The 22,871-nt window shown below is 48.6% G+C and overlaps 1 protein-coding gene across 1 annotated transcript; it reads right to left on the minus strand.

The window, feature by feature from the left end:
- Positions 1 to 566: 566 nt before the first annotated feature.
- LOC309342184 (deoxyribodipyrimidine photo-lyase-like) lies at positions 567 to 20,322 on the minus strand. The gene is made up of 10 exons (XM_081862542.1): positions 20,230 to 20,322; positions 17,283 to 17,740; positions 13,882 to 14,027; positions 11,007 to 11,189; positions 8,119 to 8,277; positions 6,202 to 6,400; positions 4,748 to 4,900; positions 3,270 to 3,391; positions 1,836 to 1,995; positions 567 to 1,643 (listed from the first exon to the last, which is right to left on the minus strand). Exons 2-10 carry the CDS (start codon positions 17,614 to 17,616, stop codon positions 1,489 to 1,491), a joined length of 1,611 nt encoding a protein of 536 aa, XP_081718668.1. The 5' UTR covers positions 17,617 to 17,740; positions 20,230 to 20,322; the 3' UTR covers positions 567 to 1,488.
- Positions 20,323 to 22,871: the final 2,549 nt, after the last annotated feature.

Here is a 22,871-nt window from a genome sequence, read left to right on the forward strand (position 1 = left end):
TAGTTCCTCTCTGCCCAGGCTAGTTCCTCCCAGGCTAGTTCCTCTCTGCCCAGAACATTGGAGGCTATACAAGAAGGCTATACAGAACATTGGAGGCTATACAAGTTCCCAGGCTAGTTCCTCTCTGCCCAGAACATTGGAGGCTATACACCACACCCCCTCTACAGTATTTATAGGAACTCAAACACTGAGATCCTGCTCTGTTCCAGTAACAAGAAGCCGAAAGCACCAGCCTGAAGATGACGAGTGAGACCTCGTCGAAACGTCGCCTAGACACCCCAACTTTTACACGGGAAGACACCCGAGGACACCAAAACCTGCATTCCTGTACCCGTGAAAATCTACGAAAGCATATATATATATATATATATATATTTGCTTTCGTAGATTTTCACGGGTACAGGAATGCAGGTTTTGGTGTCCTCGGGTGTCTTCCCGTGTAAAAGTTGGGGTGTCTAGGCGACCTCGTCGAAACGTCGCCTAGACACCCCAACTTTTACACGGGAAGACACCCGAGGACACCAAAACCTGCATATATATATATATATATATAATATAATATAATATATATATATAATTGTCAGCACTTCTGTTGATGACATTTCTTGTGTTTGTCAGTAAGGCCCTCTTTAAAAAAGCTATTTTCCAGGACAGACTTTTGCCAGCCTAGTGCTCTCCATCTAGCTGTGGGGCTACAATTTCCATCAGCCACAGGCAATGCAGTTCTGCTGCCTGGGAGCTGATGAGGAAAGACTAGCTCAAAACATCTTGAAGGCACCAGTTGGCAAAAGCTGTTCTAGATGCACTGATCTAAGTTCCAAAAGGAGGGTGGCAGGTTGTGGAGTTTTTTTTCCCTTTTACGTGATAATTGTGCAGTCTCCTTTCTGCAATGCCTGGAAAGCACACAAAGGGAGAATGTAATGCACAGCGGAATGGTTAGGAAGCCAAATGGCCAGCCCTGATGAAGCTGTGATAGATTTCTGGTATGCCCACGGTTTTGCAGAATGACTGCTGTCCATACTGTAAATGGTATGTGAAAGTTCTTTATAAAGAGTTAACGGTGGAGTTGAAACCAGATATCCACCTGCTGTTAACCACAGAAATGCCGTCCATAATAAACTACACTAATAAGCATGCTGTTTTTGCAGTCTCTGTTTTCGTCGAACGTGAAACGCCTCCTCATTCGTAGGTTCCAGGCTCTGTGGCTTTGCTGGGCTGCCATCTCCTCCTGCTACTGCCCACCATTCTGCCACGCAGAAACATTGTAAAAACCTGTCTGCTGTGTGGCACGTGGCTTTGGGATTGCATAGCGGGTAGAGAGAGCGGAGCTTCAGGAATGCAGCTTGACCTGTCGCTTCTTGTTCCGCACCATCTTAAAAGGGTGAGCAAAACCTGCCTTTTTGCACTGCAGCCGTTGTGTAACGTTAGGCTGGTCTCAGCCGCTGTGAAAAAGGCAACGTCAAGCCTTGCCCTTTAGCCACTTGAGGATTACTTGGAGAACTTTTGAGGGCTGTACTTGCGCTCAAACTGGTCCACGTCAAACTTCCTCTTGCAGCCAGCATAGTTCATGTAGCGGATCTTGCCAAACACAGCCCGCTCTGCCCAGCCTTGGTCGTGGATCCCACAAATAGACCACATACAGCCTGATGGGAGGAAAAAAGAACAAACGGGTCTCTGCTTTTGCTTTCTTCCTCCCTCCTTTCTCTGCAGAAACAGACACAGACACAGGTCTGGTGTTTCCAGCTCTGCAGGGGGTTGGACTAGATTGGCTCTTGAGGCCCGTTGCAACCCTGTGACTCTATGATACAACCACCCAGCCTCTTCCCATCACTGACCTACGTATCCATTGGGGTCCCTGCCATCCAGTTCATAGCGGTCATTAAGGTAGATGGAGAATTTCAGGGCCTCTTCTGGCGAAGTGGTCCACTCCAATATTTTCTTAGCCCAATACATCCTCAGGAAGCCGTGCATCTTCCCTTCATGAACCATCTGGAGCTGAAGCAGAGGGATGGAAAGGTGGGTGAGCTACGGATGAGGCCTTCTTGGGAAGTGCCACCCGCCCTGTGGAATGCCATCCCATCAGATGTCAAAGAGATAAACCATCGTATGACTTCCTGTATCAGGAAGCTTTTGATGTTTTGGTGTGTTCTTGGAAGCCGCCCAGAGTGGCTGGGAATGTGCTTATGGAACCAAACGGGTGGTGGCACAAAAAACTGGGGTGCACTGGTTTAGATAAAAGGCGAGTAAAGGGGGGACTCTATGGGTATCCCATAGGGACAGCTGGTTGGCCATGGTGAGAAGGAAATTCTCCATCACCTCTTTCTGCTCCATCACTATTGTTCACACGCCCTTCAATAGCAGTTTCCAGAGCGGGTTACAACAGTTTTAAATTCAGAATCAAAAAGAGTTAAAACTCATGACAGTCACAGGAATGAAGTGGGGCCCTATGCTCTTAACCCTGCAAGCAGGAAATAAAAACAACTGTACACATTCAGAAATGGCCCTTCAGAAGGTAGCCTGCCACTGAACGTTTAGTTAGTATGGCTAAACAGACATTTTTTTAATCCCCCTTTATTTTTATATATATATAATTTTTTATTTAATTTTCTGTTTCAGAATTTAAAATACTCATTTAAACATCCTTAAAATATCAACGACTTCCCTTCTTCTCTTTCCATGGTTCATTTTGCATATCAGAAATCCCTGCATATTTTACAAAAACTAAACCATTCAGTATTCCATTATTACACCCGTCAAAACTTATTTACACTGCTGAATTTATAATAATGCTGCCAACGTTTTCAAGTGTACACAATTATTTCCCATATATTCAATAAACGTTTTCCAATCTTCTCTAAGCGTATGTTCTTCTTGTTCTCTTATTCTGTGTGTAAAATCTGCAAGCTGCGCATGTTCTGTCAACTTTAGTTGCCATTCTTCTTTAGTTGGGACCTTGCTAGTTTTCCATTTTGGGGCTAACGAAACACGGGCCACAGTAGTGGCACACATAAATAACTTTTTTGACACCTGGGAATTTCCATCCCTAATCCCCCTTTAAAGCCATCTCATCCAGTGGCCATCACAACATCCGGTGGCAGAGATTTGTACCAGTTAACTTTTCCATTCCGATCGAGCTGCTGCTCCAAAGAGTTTTAGCATTATTGGAGAGGGAGATGCAGATCTCCAAGCACGTGACAGACATGTGCTCGGAAGCCAGCACATGCCCACCCAAAGACAGGTCCTCACACACCTTTGGAGTTTAGGTTTACCTGTGCAGCATTCCAGAGAGGGTCGTGCGTCTTTCCTGCCTCCAGCTGTTCCAGTGTGTACAGGTGAGGTCGCTTGTCTTTGGCATGCAGCTTCAGCGTAGTCTTGGCCCAGTCGTAAGCCCCTTTGGATGGTATAAGACATAAAAGATTATGGTTAAAAAGTAATTGAGCCCTATTAAAATGCAGTACAGTGGTGCCTCGCAAGACGAAATTAATTCGTTCCGCAAGTTTTTTCGTCTTGCGAGTTTTTCGTCTTGCGAAGCACGGTTTCCCATTGGAATGCATTGAAAATCAATCAATGCGTTCCTATGGAAACCGCCTTCAGACCAGGTCCGAGGACAGTCTGTCCCCCGACCTCTTCTGAAGGCTGGGGGGGGGGGGACAAGGGCTTTTCTTCCCACCCCCAGCATTTTAAAAAACCCCGGGACAGCAGAGGACTTCTCCGCTGTCCCGGGGTTTTTTAAAATGCTGGCGGGCGGCAGCGAAGGCTTCACTGCCGCCCGCCAGCATTTTAAGATCGCCCCGGACAGCGGACTTCTCTGCTGTCCCGGGCCGATTTTAAAGCCCCCGGGAAGGCAGGTGGGGGGGAGCAAAGACTTTCGCCCCCCGTCAGCCTTTAGAAGAGGTCCAGGACCTCTTCTGAAGGCCGGTGGGGGGCAAAAGTCTTTGCTCCCCTCCGCCTGCCTTCAAAAGCCGTCCGGGATAGCGGGAAGCGCTTACCTGCTATCCCGGACCGCTTTTGAAGGCAGGCGGGGGGGAGCAAAGCCTTTCGGCCCCCGCCGGCCTTCCTGGACCTCTTCTGAAGGCCGGAGGGGGGGGGGAAAGGCTTTGCTCCCCACCGCCAGCATTTAAAAGAGGTCCCTGGAGATTTCCCTATGGGCTTTCTTCTTGCGAAGCAAGCCCATAGGGAAATTCGTCTTGCGAAGTGCCTCAAAAAACGGAAAACCCTTTCGTCTTGCGGGTTTTCCGTCTTGCGAGGCATTCGTCTTGCGGGGCACCACTGTATTATCATAAAGGTAAAAAGGAAAAGGACCCCTGGACGGTTAAGTCCAGTCAAAGGCAGTTATGGGGTTGCAGCACTCATCTTGCTTTCAGGCCAAGGGAGCTGGCGTTTGTCCACAGACAGCTTTCTGAGTCATGTGGCCAGCAGGACTAAACCGCTTCGGGTGCAACAGGACACCGTGATGGAAGCCAGAGCACACAGAAACGCCGTTTACCTTCCCACCGCAGCGGTACCTATTTATCTACTTGCACTGATGTGCTTTCGAGCTGGCAGAAGCTGGGACAGAGCAACGGGAGCTCACCCCATTGCGGGGATTCAAACCAGCGACCTTCTGATCAGCAAGCCCAAGATGCTCAGTGGTTTAGACCACAGCGCCACCTGTGTCCCTGCATTATCATATCACACATAAAGGCAAGCGTCGCAGAAGAGGTGTCTTTGCAGAGCAGAGAAAGGCGAAACAGGTGAGCCCATTTACCTTCCACCTTGTCATAGTTCGGGTTGTAGTAGCAGAAATTGTCCGCCAGCTCCCTCCGCACCACGGCCTCTTCAATGAAGGCTTCCGCCGATTCCTTGTACCGGCTACGGAGCTTGCGAACCTCCAGGATCGCTCTCTGTACAGAGATCTGACCTGTGGGAGGGCAGTTACTGTTCAGTGGGCTTCAGAGATCTTTGGAACTTGCAAGAGAGACTCTACTGCAGGCCACAGCAGGGGTTCCCTCCCTGCGAGAAGTGAGGTTGCAGGGAACCAGAGAGAGGGCCTTCTCGGTAGTGATGCCTGCCCTGTGAAATGCCCTCCCATCAGATGTCAAGGAAATAAACAACTATCTGACTTTCAGAAGACATTAGAAGGCAGCCCTGTTTAGGGAAGTTTTTAATGCTTGATGTTCTATCGTGTTTTTAATTTTCTGTTGGGAGCCGCCCAGAGTGGCTGGGGAAACCCAGCCAGATGGGCGGGGTATAAATAAATTTATTATTCTTATTCCATTTATTAATTACTGGGTGCCTAAGGGGTCTCTCTCAAGTAACCTGGTCTTGAGCTGTACAATTGCCATCTTCGTAGTCAAGATAACGCCACTATTAATTGGTAGTTGTAACGACGAGCTCATATATGCTTATATCCATGTGCATGGGTATAAGCTAATTGGCTTGCTTTTAAAGTTCCGCTTATCTGTGGGGTTTGGGGTGCTGGGCTCTGAGCCCAGAAAGGAGAATTATCTGTAAGATTTGGGTACCTGCCACCTGTGCCCTCATGTGGGCAGGTGAAGCGATGGGAAGGCCTGGCCAAAGGGACGTATGCTGCTTGGTGTATAAAGAATGAATGAAGGGTTCCTTAGGTATGGACAAGCTCCTTGCTACCGTGTCCGTTCTATGTCTGCAAAGGCTGGGAGAACGGGCAGGCAGGCTTGTTCTAACGGATCACTCTGGCATCTTTGACATCCTTCTTTGGTACCCCTGCTCCCAAATACTCCCACAATACTCCCTCCTTTGGGGCAGCAAACCAGGGCAACAGGGCCACAGATGTTGGTACCCAAACCTTGAATTTGCCCAGTAGCAAACTGGCAGCCAGAACAGAACTAGCAAGCAAGGTGTTATATGCTGGCAGTGGTTTGCCCCACAGCCAACCTAGCAGCCTCCGTATCATACCCCAAGGGTAGCCCCACATGGAGCACACTGCAGTAATCAAAACATCTAGAAGGCCACAACCCTAAATAGTTTTGCAGTCCCCCTCTGCACCTCCTGTCACAGCACAATTTCTAATACCAACGGAGATCTCTTTCAGATGCCACTGCTTCTTCTAAAGGCTGCTACCAACCCTGAACGTTTTTGGGCAGAGTGGACAGCTGATCTGCAACCCACCCAGGGTTTGGCCACCCCTGAACCCCCCAAGGGTTTGACCCAGGCCTTGCAGAGGTCCAGCTCCCCACTCACCAAAGTGGAACCAGGGCGAGAGGTTGCTCAGAGCCGCCCGGTTGGGGTTGTTCCTGTCTGTGCCAAAGAACTTCAGGCGGTCCTTGATGAACTCTTCCAGCACCACCAGGCCGGCAGCTGTCCCTGGCTGCGCCCAGGACACCTCCTTCACGGAGCGGTCGACCTGCAGGCTGGCATAGCAGGCGTCCCAGTCAACAGGCTGCAGAGTCAGAAAAGGAAGAGGGGTAAAAGCCGGCAGCAAGGAGCAGCAATCCAGGCCAAAGACGTTCCAGCAATCCTTAACATCCCAGAGCTCACGGGAGCGTGGGCATCGTTCGGCTTTTCATTTATCTTATTTTTATTTCATTTCTTAAATTCATGCACCGCTTTAATTTTATAGGCCTCGAAGCAGTCTACAAAGAATAATAAAAATGACCAGGCAGGCTTACCCAAACACATAGAGTTTACTGCTGATTTTAATCGTTTGAATGTTTTAAATAGTTTTTAACTGTTGTTGCGGGACGCGGGTGGCGCTGTGGGTAAAAGCCTCAGCGCCTAGGGCTTGCTGATTGTCAGGTCGGCGGTTCGAATCCCCGCGGCGGGGTGCGCTCCCGTTGCTTGGTCCCAGCGCCTGCCAACCTAGCAGTTCGAAAGCACCCCCAGGTGCAAGTAGATAAATAGGGACCGCTTACTAGCGGGAAGGTAAACGGTGTTTACGTGTGCTGCGCTGGCTCGCCAGATGCAGCTTTGTCACGCTGGCCACGTGACCCGGAAGTGTCTCCAGACAGCGCTGGCCCCCGGCCTCTTGAGTGAGATGGGCGCACCAACCCCAGAGTCTGTCAAGACTGGCCCGTACGGGCAGGGGTACCTTTACCTTTACCTTTTAACTGTTGTTGCCTATAATTTTATTGTTCTTTTGTAAACTGCTTTGAGGATGGACTGATAGATGGATTGATTGATTGATTGATTGATTTTTAACAATCAAGCAGCGCGTAAATTTTATGGAATAAAAATAATACATACTATTATTCAGGGCTTTTTTTTGCTATTCTAAGAGAACAAGAGAGAAGTCCATTGATGAGCTTGGGTGTGTCTTTTTTCCCAGGACTCGAGGCAGCTTACAAAAATACAAGAAAGCTAAACATATATACAAGACAATAGTTAGTATGCAATTAAACTTCAACAGGGTTAAAACAATATAAAAGCAAATCTATTAAAATACAGATGGTAAAAAATAAATAGGGATTTGTGGGGTGAGTACTGCATACCTGTGGCCTTCTGTAAATGTCAAAGGAGCATAGAAGAAGAAGAAGAAGAAGAAGAAGAAGAAGAAGAAGAAGAAGAAGAAGAAGAAGAATAGTAGTAGTTTGGACTAGATATCCCGCCTTTCACTCCCCTTAAGGAGTCTCACAATCTCCTTTCCCTTTCTTCCCCAACACAAACACTCTGTGAGGTGAGTGGGGCTGAGAGACTTCAGAGAAGCATGACTGGCCCAAGGTCACTCAGCAGCCGGGGGAGGAGCGGGGAAGCGAACCCGGTTCACCAGATTACGAGTCCACCGCTCTTAACCACTACACCACATTGGGTCCCTTACACCATAGGATGCTCCCTTACACTGAGTCAGACCATTGGTCCATATAACTCGCTACTGTCCTTACTGACTGCCAGCAGCTCTCCAGGGTTTCAGACAGGGTGTCTCTCTCAGTGCTTCCTGGAGATGTCTGGATTTGAACCTGGCACCCTCTGCATGCAAACCAGATGCTCTACTGCTGAGCTACAGGCTTTCCCCAGCTTTTCTGTCCCAAGTTTGCCCCAGCTGCAGTGAAGGGCTAAGGGAGACCAGCTGGAATGTCTGCAGCAGTTTGCCAATAATTACAAATGTCAAAAAACAAAACACAAAAAACAACCCAGATCCCTGCTCCCAATATCAACTGCTACCTCTGCTTGGAACTCCGTGGGATAAGGGTGCCTGATGACAGGTGGGAATTCGGTGAGAAACTCAGCCAGCCGGTCATGGATTTTCCGGCGGATAGTTCTGGCCCCGTACTCCTGCTTGTCGGAGGCCACCCAGCAGGGCACAATGTTATGAGCATCGACCTGGAGAAGCAAAGCAAGAGAAACTGCAATTGGACACAGCTCCCACTATCCTAACACTCGCTATACAAAAAATCACTTATCCAAACCCAAGGAATTAATACCCAAGCCTCCTAGAATTGCTATGTACACCGCAGATTCAGATATCCAAACAGCCAGACCTGCATGTAGCGCTGTAAACAAATCAGCAGCCTTGAACAAACCTTACTTTTTGTGTTTTCCTGCTTCATGGCAGCCATTTTGCCAAAAACCATGATGGGAGGGAGGGAGGGAGCTGGAGAGATCAGACAAATAAGACAGCGTTTTCCTTCTTTATTTGCCTTTTGCAAAGTTTCCTGGGTTTTCTTGTCATTTGGGGGTAAAATTCCGTGGTTGGGAACGGATTGGAAATTTCCCCATAGGAATCAATGGAAACGATTGACTCATTATGCAAACATCTGCCTAACAAATGATTTCCTGAGAATGCATTGTATTTGAATAGCGAGACCTTTGTGTTAACGTGTAGAGACAGGGGAAAGAAGGATCCTAGGAACTTCTACAGCAGCCCTTGCCCATCTGGTGCCCTCTAGATGCTGTTGGTCCATAGCTTCTCTTAACAGCCACCAATTAATTGTGGCATCAGCTTTTCTGGGATGAAGCTGCTTCTTCTACCATCTGTGACTGGATTAAAGACTTTTTGAGGGATCGGACACAAACAGTGAGGATTGGGACTGTTACATCTACCTTCCTGAAGCTTAGCACTGGCACCCCACATGGATGTGTGCTAAGTCCCTACCTGTACTCATTGTACACATATCATCTGATCCATCCACAGTAATTATTAAGTTTGCAGATGATACTACCATAATAGGTCTAATTGCAGGCGGAGATGAAACAGTGTACAGGGGGGAGGTTCAAAAAGTAACTACATGGTGCTTAGAGAATAACTTGCACCTAAATTGATGCTTTTGAATTATGGTGCTGGAGGAGACTCTTGAGAGTCCCACGGACTGCAAGAAGTTCAAACCTCTCCATTCTTAAGGAAATCAGCCCTGAGTGCTTACTGGAAGGACAGATCCTGAAGCTGAGACTCTAATACTTTGGCCACCTCATGAGAAGAGAAAAGACCCTGATGTTGGGAAAGTTGGAGGGCACAAGGAGAAGGGGACGACAGAGGACGAGATGGTTGGATAGTGTTCTCGAAGCTACCAGCATGAGTTTGACTAAACTGCAGGAGGCAGTGGAAGACAGAAGTGCCTGGCGTGCTCTGGTCCAGGGGGTCACGAAGAGTCGGGCACAACTAAACAACAACAACAACAACAAAAATATTAATAAGACAAAGGAGATGGTGTTGGAATTTCGGAGGAAGAGAGGGGAACCTGCCCCGTTGTATATTGGGGGCGTTGTGTGGAGAGAGTCTTCTACTTTAAATTCCTGGGATCAGGACCTCACTTGGAAAATCAACAAAACTCAGGTGATCAGAAAGGCCCAACAAATACACTATTTCCTCAGGGTCTTACGAAAGAATAATGTTAAACGACAACTGATGAACTCCTTTGACGGGTCCACAATAGAAAGTGTCCTTTCATATTGTATCATGGACAGAAAGTCTCTACAGAGGGTGGTGAACACAGCACATGATATCATGGGCTGTCCCTTGAGTCAGCTAGATGACATCGCAAGGGATCGTTGCCTTAGGAGAGCGAGAAAAATTCTCAGGGATGACTCACACCCCAGCCATCACCTCTTTAATCTTCTACCCTCGGGCAGGAGATACAGAAGTATAATCAGCTGTACGAACAGGCTAAAAAATAGCTTCTATCCGTGGGCTGTTAGGCTGTTGAACGGAAAATAACATCGCGCAACTGACTTGCGAGGTGGCATGTTGTGTGATAAGTACATGGAGTGCAATGAGATTGAGTGTTCGTTTGGGTGGGCGGGGAGGGAGGCTCGGTTAATTTCATTGTACAGTGGTACCTCACAAGACGAAATTAATCCATTCCGTGAGGCTCTTCGTATAGCAAGCCCATTGACAGCTTAGCGGATTAGCGCTATTAGCGGTTTAGCGGCTTTTAGCGGATCAGCTGATAAGCAGCTTAGCAGCTTAGGAAAAGGGGGGAAAGGGGGGGGGAACCCACAGGAACTCGCAAGACATTTCGTCTTGCGAAGCAAGCCCATAGGGAAATTTGTTTTGCGAAGCGCCTCCAAAACGGAAAACCCTTTCGTCTAGTGGGTTTGCCGTCTTGCGAGGTGTTCGTCTTGCGGGGCACCACTGTACACAGGTTGTACATTAACAATAAAGGTATTATTATTACAGTGGATGCTCAGGTTGCGAACATGAACCGTGCAGGATGCACATTTGCAACCCGCAGCGTCCGCTAACTGCAGTGGCACGTCTGCGTTTGCACAGGTCGCGATTCGGCATTTCTGCGCATGTGCAAAGAGCGATGTAGTGCTTCTGCGCATGCACGACTGCCGAAACCCGGAAGTAACCCGTTCTGGTACTTCTGGGTTTTGACGGTCCGTAACCCGAAAAAATGCAATCTGAAGTGTCTGTAACCCAAGGTATGACTGTATTAAGCTTCCTTTGTCAGATTCAGTGAACGTGATGGAGTTTATGAACTCAGGAATCCAGGCAAGATGGTGGAATGCTCCTTGGAATCACAACATCCATGTCCCCATGGAGATACCCTCCATTGCCCTGCAGCTCTGCCCAGATCACACCCCAGCTGCCAGACTCCAGGCCTCCCTACCTGGACAAAGGGCACATCAGGTGGCAGCCTCGCCTGGACATCTTGCACCCACTGCATGGGGGTGCGGAGGGGGGCGAAGTCCGTCACCACCCCGCCAATGCCGTGGGTCGTCACAAAGGGGGGCAGCACGTCCTTTGCGAAGCCGATGAGCAGGTGGAACGGGATGCTTAGTTCCTTGCACTCCTAGGAGACACGAAAAGGAAGCAGAGAATATTTGGTCACACAGAAAGCTCGTGATATCGACTCATAGATTACCAGATAGTCTAACTCAGTATTTACCACACTGGCTGGCAGCAGCTCTCCAAGGTTTCAGGCAGGGGACACCTCCTGGGCCTACCTGGAGGCGCCGGGGGCTGAACCTGGAACCTTCTGCATGCAAGGCATGTGCTCCCCCACTGAGTATCTAAAAGATACAAGTTTCTAATCCTCATTGTTTTGAACGAAGGGTGAATTTGAATAGGAAGCCGGTTACATTATAAGCTGCCTTATACTAGACCAGTGGTCCCTCTCGTCGAGTATTGTCAACACTGACTGACAGTGACTCTCCAGGTTTTCAAACAGGGGTCATTCCCAACTCTACCTGGAGATACCAGGGTTTGAATCTGGGACCTTCTGCATCCCAAGCACATGCTCTTGCACTGAGCTATGGTGTCCATCAAAAAGGAACAAAGTTCCAGCAGGTACAGATTTTTAGTTGCACACATAAATACAAGCCTGTGTCATGGCTATCTTGGCTACGAGTGCAACTATTCAGGTACCAATTGTTTCTTTTAAGTCTGTCTCACTGCCGCAGTCATGCACCGGCCCGGCAACACAAGTAAAGGTAAAGGAAAAGGGACCCCTGATCATCAGGTCCAGTCGTGGCCGACTCTGGGGTTGCAGCGCTCATCTCGCTTTATTGGCCGAGGGACATGGCATACAGCTTCTGGGTCATGTGGCCAGCAGGACTAAGCCACTTCTGGCGAACCAGAGCAGCGCAAGGAAAAGCCGTTTACCTTCCCGCCAGAGCGGTACCTATTTATCTACTTGCACTTTGACATGCTTTTGAACTGCTAGGTTGGCAGGAGCTGGGACCGAGCAACGGGAGCTCACCCCGTTGCAGGGATTTGAACCGCTGACCTTCTGATCGGCAAGTCCTAGGCTCTGTGGTTTAACCCACACCCCCCGAATAAAACCCCAGATTTTCCAAAGCTCTCCTAGGTTTCCCAGATGGAAAGTGTAAGTCATCCCCCCTGCCCCATCAAAAAGGTGAAGTTGGCACATTTCACCAACACCCACCAAAAGGCTAACTTAGCGTGCAAAAGAATAAGAGCACAGAAATATTTCTGCTGCAAGAGGAGTCCCCCCCTTGTGCTTCTGCACAAGTCTCTGTTCTGAGTACTCCCCTCGACCGGAAAGACGAAAACCCAGAGCGCTGCCTCTTTCAGTGACCCAAAAATCCATTTTCTTTGGAGAATGGGTTGCTCTGCCGGGTAAGTGAACGATCCAGGCACACCTGACGCAGAGACGCAAGACAAAAGGCCAGAGCAGTTCATCATGCAGAGCTGTTGTGGGAAGACTCCTCTGCCTACAGCTGCTTTGGGCTCGCAGGCTATTTACAGCATCCAGTAATATCCAAGGCAACACGATGACCAAGTACAACAATGCAATATCAATATAAACTCTTTATATAATCTATACGGAACATTGAACAATATGAAAAACCAAATAAACAGAAATCTTATAAATCTCTGAAAGTCACAAAATGTGCACTCTTGATGGACTCTCCTGAAAACATAGGACCAAATAAACATAAGTCTTATAAGTCTCTGAAAGTCTTTGTAGATTATGCAAGTCTCTGAAAGAAGCAGTGGGTCAGATTTTTATCTGATGAAAACAAGCCGTAAAGCTTTGTTTTATGACGTCCAATGCTGCCGAAGTGAACAGTGATTCCGGATATACCCACTGTTTCATAGAATTCTTCTTTAGCACAGCAGAAGGATACAGAAATGCTTCATAAACCCATCTATATGGTGAATGTATAGTTAAAGCTATGGTTTTCCCAGTAGTGATGTATGAAAGTGAGAGCTGGACCATCAAGAAGACTGATCGCCGAAGAGTGGATGCTTCTGAATTCTGGTGCTGGAGGAGACTCTTGAGAGTCCCATGGACTGCAAGAAGATCAAACCTCTCCATCAGCCCTGAGTGCTCACTGGAAGGACAGATCCTGAAGCTGAGGCTCCAAGACTTTGGCCACCTCATGAGAAGAGAAGGCTCCCTGGAAAAGACCCTGATGTTGGGAAAGATGGAGGGCACAAGGAGAAGGGGACGACAGAGGACAAGATGGTTGGATAGTGTTCTCGAAGCTACCAACATGAGTTTGACCAAACTGCGGGAGGCAGTGGAAGACAGGAGGGCCTGGCGTGCTCTGGTCCAGGGGGTCACGAAGAGGCGGACACGACTAAATGACTAAACAACAACAACAACAACATGGTGTATGGAATTGTATAACAACAATATCTATGGAGCAGTAGTCATAAAGTTATGATATTAGATTGTTGTACTTGGTCATCGTGTTCCCTTGGATATTACTGATAATTGTTTGCAACACAGGGGTTTAATTGTTTGTTTACTATTTACAGCATCCGGCACGCAGCTGCGAATCTATGACAGCTGGCAGCAGCCTGGGGCCCTCAGGATATTTTGGATAAAGACTCCCATCAACCTTGCCCACAGGGCATGCTGTCTGCAGTTGATGGGCATTTGGGAAAAAGCTGGTGCGGCAAGGCTGCTGTGCCCAAATTCATGCTGCGGGCGGCTTGCCCACTAGAACCTCTCCCGGGTCCACAACCACTTCTGACACCGATGCAACACCTTCCCGACACAACGGCGGTACCTCGGCCACTTCTTTGAGGCCTCTGATCAGGAAACCGAAATGGCGGATGGTAGCCTCCAGGAACTTGGGCACCAGGCAGAAGCAGACATGAAGTGGCAACTTCTGCTTCAGGGCCAGTCGCTGGGCATAGAGAAAGGCCCAATTATCTGGGGAGAAAAAGAGCAGGAAAAAGCTCAAAAGAACAGCTCTGCAGCAGATGGTCAACGGCTGGGAGTGTAGGGGGCACAACAGACAGGCAGCGTTTGGGCTTCCCCAAGCCTCTGTGCCAGCTTGATGGGCGCAAGTGCCCCAGTTCTGAAGGCAAGGCAGGGCACCTGGTGGTATACAGTGTGGCTCAGGACTGTAATACCTCAAGGAGCGCCTCTTTCTATATGAACCTCCCCGGACCCTGAGAACATCTTCTGAGGCCCTCCTTCGGGGGCCTCCTCCTCGAGAGGTCCGGAGGGTGGCAGCACAAGAACGGGGCCTTCTCTGCAGTGGCTCCTCGTCTGTGGAATGCTTACACCAGGGAAGTTCGCCTGGCACCTTCATTATACAATCGTACCTCGGGTTACAGATGCTTTAGATTGCGTTTCTTCGGGTTACAGACGCGCCGAAACCCGGAAGTACTGGAACGGGTTACTTCTGGGTTTTGGCGGTTGCGCATCTGCAGAAGCACCGAATCGCAACCTGTGCGTGCGCAGACGTGCTGCTGTAGGTTACGAACATGCCTCCCGCATGGATCACATTCGCAACCCGAGCGTCCGCTGTACATCTTTAGGCGCCAGGCAAAAACGTTCTGTTTAACCAGGCCTTTGGCAGACCTGATCAACACCCTATACCCTTTTAAAACGTGGCTCTTTTGGGGGGTTATTATTAGGTTATTGTTTTTATTTTGATTTTATGCACTGTGATCTTTCTTGTGAACTGCCCTGATACTTCCGGGTATAGGGCGGTATATAAATTCAACACATAAATAAATAAAAATACAGATTCCCTTCCTCCCCTGGTGGCTGGAGACCTGTTGCTATTCCTACAGCAGGGTCTCAGAGGGTCCCTATCTCCAGCATCCTAGGGCTGCCCAGTCAGCATAAATGGGGAATATTTTTAGTCACCATACAATACGATATTTCTATTGTCATTGTCCCATACAGAACAACGAAATTGAAAAAATCTACATCAGACATTCAAAAACCAACAAGCCTGCTATCCCAGCCTGGTTAACCCCCTAAAAACTCTGATACCCCATAATGAAATACAATATACTCCCTTAGAGACTCCTTACACTGCATTTAAAACCAAAATCACATTTGGATAGAAACTGTTTCTCAGGCGGCTAGTCCTAGTCTTTATAACCCTGGACCTTCTTCCAGAAAGCAGAAGCTGAAAGAGATCATTTCCGGGGTGTGTACTATCCTGCGCTATCTCTGCAGCTTTCTTATGGCACCTGGAAGCGTAGATTTGATCCAAAGTGGGAAGAGTGCACCCAATTATTATCTCCGCAGTCTTTACAACCCTGGACAGCACTGTTTTCCCCCTGACCGTGCAGCTCCCAAACCACACACACAGACCATAAGTTATGCTCCCAATCTAAACACTGAAAGCGAAGGGTGCTTCAGCTTCAAAGGAATTCTGTGCAACGTCCGCTCCATACAAGGGAACTTCATAGGAAAGTCACCCAGAAAGCAAATACTGCCAGGCTCCCTTGAATCAGCTGCCCCTGATAATCTGATACAGTGGTGCCCCGCAAGACGAATGCCTCGCAAGACGAAAAACTCGCTAGACGAAAGAGTTTTCCGTCTTTTGAGGTGCTTCGCAAAACGAATTTCCCTATGGGCTTGCTTCGCAAGACGAAAACGTCTTGCGAGTCTTGCGAGTTTTTTCCCTTTTCCCCCCTTTTTCTAAGCCACTAAGCCGCTAATAGCGCTAATCCGCTAATAGGGGCGCTTCGCAAGACGAAAAAACCGCAAGACAAAGAGACTCGCGGAACGAATTAATTTCGTCTTGCGAGGCACCACTGTACTTGCGACTTGATCATTTTAACCCACGTGCCTATTTTATAGTTTTCATTTTTTTTTTTACTTTCATCCAGTGTTAGAATCATAGAACTGCGGAGTTGGAAGGGACCCTGAGGGTCATCTAGTCCAACCCCCTTCAGGGCAGGAATCTCGGCTAAAGCATCCATGACAGATGGCCATCCAAACTCCGCTGAAAAACCTCCAAGGAAGGAGAGTCTGTTGTTCTCTTGTGTTTCAGACGCATTATAAAACAAAACAAATAAATAAATAAACAAACTTTACAAAAAAAGACCCGGTTTGCACACACAAAAATTAGATCTAGCCGAAAGGCAACACAGAGAGACCTGCATTAATTACTGCAATGCACCCCTATAATGGTTATTAGTGTATAATTGCATAATTATAAAAGTATTGTGTAACTTGGGAAGGTTGTATAATCTTAGAAGGGGCGTGGCTGTATCAGGAAGCGAGACGGCACTTCTGAATTTGCCACAATGCAATTGCTTTATACATGGCAAGGGTGCTTTTTCCCAGTGTTTTGCCAGCCTTCACCCCCAGCCACTCCATCCCACCAATTACACAGAGGGGAAGAGGAGGCTGGGGGTGGGGGTGGGGTAAAGGTAAAGGGACCCCTGACCATTAGGTCCAGTCGTGACCGACTCTGGGGCTGCGGTGCTCATCTCGCTTTACTGGCTGAGGGAGCCGGCGTACAGCTTCCGGGTCATGTGGCCAGCATGACGAAGCTGCTTCTGGCGAGCCAGAGCAGTACAAGGAAACGCTGTTTACCTTCCCGCCGGAGCAGTACCTATTTATCTACTTGCACTTTGACGTGCTTTCGAACTGCTAGGTTGGCAGGAGGTGGAACTGAGCAACGGGAGCTCACCCCGTTGCGGGGATTTGAACCGCCGACCTTCTGATCGGCAAGTCCTAGGCTCTGCATAATAATAATAATAATAATAATAATAATAATAATAATAATAATAATTTATTTGTCACCCACCCATCTGGCCGGATTTCCCCAGCCGCTCTGGGTGGCTTCCAACGAAATATTAAAAATACAATAAAGCATCAAACATTAAAAACTTCCCTAAACAGGGCTGCCTTCAAATGGCTTCTAAATGTCAGATAGTTGTTTATTTCCTTCACATCTGATGGGAGGGCGTTCCACAGGGCGGGTGCCACCACCGAGAAGGCCCTCTGCCTGGTTCCCTGTAACTTTGCTTCTCGCAGGGAGGGAACTGCCAGAAGGCCCTTGGAGCTGGACCTCAGTGTCTAACCAACTACAAGTAGTGAACTGTGCTCTAATTTTACTGCAAATATCAATGCACCTCTTGTAGTTTGGTTTTCCCACCCAAAAATAAGCCAGGACAGATTGTGGATCCCAAGCACCAGCCAAGCTCTCACCTTGCACTCTCTGATCTCGCGACATCCAGTAGAGGATGCCCCGAGCATCTTCCTTGAGATCGGGATCTTGCGAGATGAGACGGACGCGCTTCTTATTGTACTTGAACTCTGCGACGGAGGGTGCCGCGTCCAGGCGGGCTCGCTTGACGGCCTCGGCCAGGGCGGCAGAGCCTCTGCTGCCCACATCCCCTTCCCCAGCCACCTTCTTAGCACCAGGCGGTGCCCCGGATGCCAACCTCCCGTTGCTCTCCAACCCATCAGGGAATAGCGCTCCCTCTTCTGCCCCTTCCTGCTTAGACTCGGCTGAATTCCGCTTCCTCCTCTTCTGCGACATGGCTGGCCGCGCCCCGGGGACCGCAGAGAGGTTGCGCACCAACCACGAAACCCAGGCAGGGCCGGAATGGGGAGAGACGCAAGCGATGACCCGTCCGGGGAGCAGGTTGGAAGGAGGAAGCAGCCTGCAAGCAAGCACATAAGAACATCATTAGCGAGCTTCTGGGAGATGATATATAATGAGATGAAAAAAATGTTGAAATACACATTTATAAAGAAACCAGAAGCATTTTTATTGGGCATTGTGGGGAGTGATGTAAACAGAAAGGAATGTAAGCTTTTTTATATGCAACAACAGTAGCTAGAATATTATTGGCCCAAAAATGGAAGCAAAAAGAATTACCGACAATCGAAGAATGGAGGATGAAGTTAATGGATTATGCAGAATTAGATAAATTAACAGGAAGGATTCGAAACTGGCGGGACCAGAAATTCACGGAAGACTGGAGTAAATTTACGACTATTTGAGAAGTATTTGTGAAGATCAGACGACGTTTGTAGGGTTGCAAAAAGTTTTGTGAGGAGTATTATTGGAATTATTACAAAAATGGATAAAGGGGAGGATGATTTGTTAAGAGATTTAAAGGTAATATAAAATGCAGAAGAAGTGATTACAATGGTGGATTTTCAGAGGTGTTGATGGAAGTCTAAAAAGATTGTATAAGTGATAAAGTTGGGTGGTACATTTTATAATTTATATGTTAAAATCAATAAAAATTATACTAAAAAAAGAGAACATCATTGGTGGATCAGGCTATGGGGGCCTCCATTCCAGCTGTCTCCAACTAGAGCCCATATTGGTGTGGCGGTTAAGAGTTCCGACTACGACCTGGGAAAGACCTGGGTTCAAATCCCCACTCGGCCACAAAGATCGTTTCCTCTCAGCCTGACCCATCTCACAGAGATTTGAAAAAGAAAACTCTGCTCTTTGTACGCTCTGTATGCTGCTCTTTGGGGCTGGGGGGGAAATAAGATTTTTTTTTTCCTTGATTTCCCTCTCTAAAAATTAGGTGTGCCCTATGGTCCGGTGCACTCTATGGAGCAAAAAATACGGTAGATGCCTTTGGGGAATCAGGATGGTAAGTCTCCCCTGTGGTTTGTCGCCAGTATCTGCTACACAGAGGTACACTGTCTCTGGGCGTAGGGGTCTCCATTTAGCATCCAAGGCTACTGGCCTCTTCCTCACGGAGGCAAGAATCAAGCTGGTTTCGTCCAGCATGAGGCCTCCCAGCTTCTGCCTACAACTCCCATCAGCCCCTGCCAGCATGGCCAAAGGGTAGGGATCATGGGAGTTGTAGTTCAGCAACATCTGGAAGGCCAGAAATTCTCCAAGCCGAAGTGAACTTTGGAAAGATGGTGCCTTGCGTGGGGAGAAGATTTGGCCCCCCCCCCTCAATATTCCTTGTTTTCACAATCATTCTTTTTGGTACAGTTGCTTTTAATAGATCTTCTTAACAGGCGCACTGAAACTTCGCATTATTACAAAAAACAGAAATTATGTTGTTGTTGTTTAGTGCCCTCTGAGCTTGGCACCCTGTGTTCGGGAACCACAGGATCCTAAATCCAGCCCTGTCTAAGCTCTTTGGTGGCTGGTAGCTAGCTATGTGGTCATGTATGTTTTGCGCACAGAATCCTGGCTTTAAAAAAGAGAGAGAGATACACAGGTAGCTGGCCTAGAAACCACCTTCACAGTTGCTGCCAGTCTGAGTGGGCAATACTGGGCACTTAAGGCAGCTCCTGCGTTCAAACCTTAAAGCACCAGTTTGGCGAAGGTTGCTCTAGAGCAGAGTGCAAAAACGCGTCACTCAGCCACTTCACGGGACTGCTGTGCTCAGGCTCATTCTAGAGCAGAGCTAGACCAGGTCTGTGCAGTGAATTAGAGAGATAGAGAACTGGGCAACCCGAATGATTTGTGCAGGCTGGCCCGTGGACCAGACTAAGGAACTGCTTCTGAAAAAGGAGAAGAAACAAAGGATTTTAAACTCTTGTTATCACCCCATCCTTTGCAAGGCGCCTCCGTTTTCTTCCCGTCTTTTTCTCTCGCCTGCTCCCTGCCTCTGTCCCCTTCAATTCATAGCTGTCAACCTTCCCTTTTTTTGCGGGAAATTCCCTTATTCCAGCGCTGTTTCCCGCTGCTATCCCGGATTGTTAGATATCCCGTAGACTGTCCCCGGGACAGGGGAGGCTGCTGGTCCCTTATATTCGAGGCTGCTGATCCCTTATTTTCAAATCTGAAAGTTGACAGCTATGCTTCAATTCCTCCTTTGCTATGTCATTTTTCCTCTCTCTCTCTCTCTCTCTCTCTCTCTCTCTCTCTCTCTATATATATATATATATATTTTGCCTGTAAGATTTGACGGGGGTGGGGGGAGTTCCCTGGATTTGAGGCTGGGGGAGAAAGGGGAGAATGCTAAGCCCCTATTATCCTGACCACAGGGGTTTTTTTTTTGGGGGGGGGGTAACAGAACAAGCCTTCCCTGCCCCCTTCATTCGCACAACGGCCCCGCAAGGTAGTGTCACAACAGGACAAGTTATATTGTGCAGCCAGGGAAGGGCGTGCAAGGGATGGGGGCACGGCCAGGGGCTGCGATCGGCCCCCCTCGCCGGCACTCACCGGGCGCCGAGCTCTCCGCGTGGGCTTCCTCCGCGGGCGCGCCAGGCCCCGCTTACACAACGCGGCGGCGGCGGCTGGGCGGGGAGAGAGGCGGGCTGGGCTCCGGGAAGCCCCTCCCGCGGCCGCTTCTCCTCCTCCTCCTCCTCCTCCCAGCATCGGGGAAGCGGAAGCCCGCCAGGGGCCGCCGCAGCCTCGCTTTCCCGGCTCGGGGCGGCAGACTCACTTTTTGTGAATGAATCGCCCAGCGGATGGAACGTTGCAACATTTTACACTCGCGGGCCTCTGACGTCACGCGCTGTTGCCCGAAGCACGTGGCGGGGCGGGAGGGCGCCGGAATCTGGCTTGCTTTTCCTCCAAACGAAGGGTGCATCTCGCAGGAGGGGGGCGCCACTCCAGCTCCCCCCCCCCCAAAAAAAAAGAAGGAGGGTGTCCTTATGGTTAGTCTGCAGCGGGTTGATGGTCCTTGGCCGCCGGGGCTTGTCGCCACCCCCCTCCATTCATCCCCCCCCCGGCATGGGCGGGGGCAAGGGGGCAGCTGCCCCCCTCCCCAATCAAGTTAATAAAAATACTTAAGTAAAATTAAAAATTGTAGGAAGATTTTGACAGGTTTTTCTGAGCACTTGGGGTCAAAAGAAAGTAATTTGTAACAGCTGTTGTTGTGTTGTGCTGTAAACAAAAATTTGCCCTCTTCCCCTTATGGGGTATCCAAGAGCCCATATAGAGTCCTTACATAGGTTCCCTATTGGCAGGAGAAAATAACAGAGGCCAACCAGAGAATATTGAGAAGCAAAGCAGCTCGCAAGCCTGATCTTTATTGATCTGTTGCAACAGGGTGCTCCCCCCACACGCAGGACAGGAGGAGGACCCAGAACAAAGGTGTGCAAGGCCTTATAAAGACTTTTGAAATTGCCACCCTGTAGATCAAGACCACCCCCAGAAACATCATACATACATCACAGATGTATGTCTCAGATACCCCTCAGATACATCATACCTACATCACAAAAAAGGCGGTCTAAAACAGAAATTTTGAATGTTGTTTTTTCTCCTGTTGTCATTTATCTCCTGTCTGGCAGGTTACTTGATTGGATTTCCTGGGGAGCCTGGCCAGTCTTTTGTAATGATAAATACAGTGGTACCTCGGGTTACATACACTTTAGGTTACATACGCTTCAGGTTACAGACTCCACTAACCCAGAAATAGTGCTTCAGGTTAAGTACTTTGCTTCAGGATGAGAACAGAAATTGTGCTCCGGCGGCGCGGCGGCAGCAGGAGACCCCATTAGTTAAAGTGGTGCTTCAGGATAAGAACAGTTTCAGGTTAAGTACGGACCTCCGGAACGACTTAAGTACTTAACCCGAAGTACCACTGTACTTAGTTCCTGGGCCAGGTCACAGGCTCACACCCTATTCATATCTTAAATGTGCCCTTAAGACAGGATTTGTGAAGAAAGAGACAATGGGGAGGTTTCCGACTTTGGCCTTGCAGAGAAAACATTTGCTCAGTTTAGGAATCAAAATGGTTCCAGGTCGGTCTTCCTGTGCTGATCCATGTACTTGCGGTTATTAACATTACCATATATCTAAGACCTCAAAATTCCTATCACAGGCACGTCTCGCAGGAGGGGGCGCCACTCCAGCTCCCCCCCCAAAAAAAATAAAGTGGGTGTGCTTATGGTTAGTCTGCAGCGGGTTGATGGTCCTTGGCCGCCGGGGCTTGTCGCCACCCCCCTCCATTCATCCCCCCCCCCGGCATGGGCGGGAGCAGGGGGGCAGCTGCCCCCCCAATCAAGTAAATAAATAAATAAATAAAAATACTTAAGTAAAATTTAAAATGGTAGAAAGATTTTGACAGGTTTTTCTGAGCACTTGGGGTCAAAAGAAAGTAATTTAAAACAGCTGCTGTTGAGAAATTTCATTCCGAATCTGCTGTACAGAGCAAGACAGAGGATGGCGTCAGGTGGGTGTCCTGGCAAACCCCCACCCAACATAAATCGCCCATACCCCCGGGCAGTAGGCCTGTGACTACCGGTAGCAGTAAAGGGCAAATGGGGCTTGTCCACCTGGGAAGGTAGCCCACATAGAAGAAGGAAAACTCGCAGGGTATCTTCAGGGAGAAAAGGCTAAGGGGTAGACTCTACATCAGTGTTTCTCAACCGGGGGCCATGTGGCCCCCTGCCCTTCCCTAGCTATTCCAAGGGGGACACAGGTAAAATTATATAATTTATATTGTAATAAACAAAATCTGCTCTTATTCCCTTATGGGGTACACAAGAGCCCTTATAGAGTCCTTTGCAGGTTCTCCATCGGTCAGAGAAAAGAACAGAGGCCAACCAGAGAATATTGAGAAGCAAAGCAGCTCGTAAGCCTGATCTTTATTGAACTGTTGCAACAGGGTGCCCCCTTCACACACAGGGAAGGAGGAGGACCCAAACCTCAAATGTGCCCGCCCTTATATAGACATTTTAAAATGCCCACCCTGGAGTCCAAGACCACCCCCAGAAACATCATACATACTTCACAGAAAGGGTGGTCTACAACAGAAATCTGAGTGCGTTGTTTATCTCCTGTCTGGCAGGTTACCTGTTAATGGTCACTTGATTGGATACCCTGGGGAGCCTGGCCAGTCCTTTGTAATGACA

This window comes from Podarcis erhardii (genome assembly GCF_964252035.2).
Source record: "Podarcis erhardii genome assembly, chromosome: 5".
Taxonomy (NCBI): Eukaryota; Metazoa; Chordata; class Lepidosauria; order Squamata; family Lacertidae; genus Podarcis; species Podarcis erhardii.

What these genes read in the sequence shown, in the direction of transcription:
- LOC309342184 (XM_081862542.1), bottom strand. Translation starts at nt 17,616, where the DNA reads ATGTCGCAGAAGAGGAGGAAGCGGAATTCAGCCGAGTCTAAGCAGGAA. An exon ending in CCACGGAGTTCCAAGCAGAG is followed by an intron (nt 6,401 to 8,118) that starts GTAGCAGTTGAT and finishes CTGACTCTGCAG; the next exon opens with CCTGTTGACTGGGACGCCTG. An exon ending in CTCTCTGGAATGCTGCACAG is followed by an intron (nt 1,996 to 3,269) that starts GTAAACCTAAAC and finishes CCTCTGCTTCAG; the next exon opens with CTCCAGATGGTTCATGAAGG.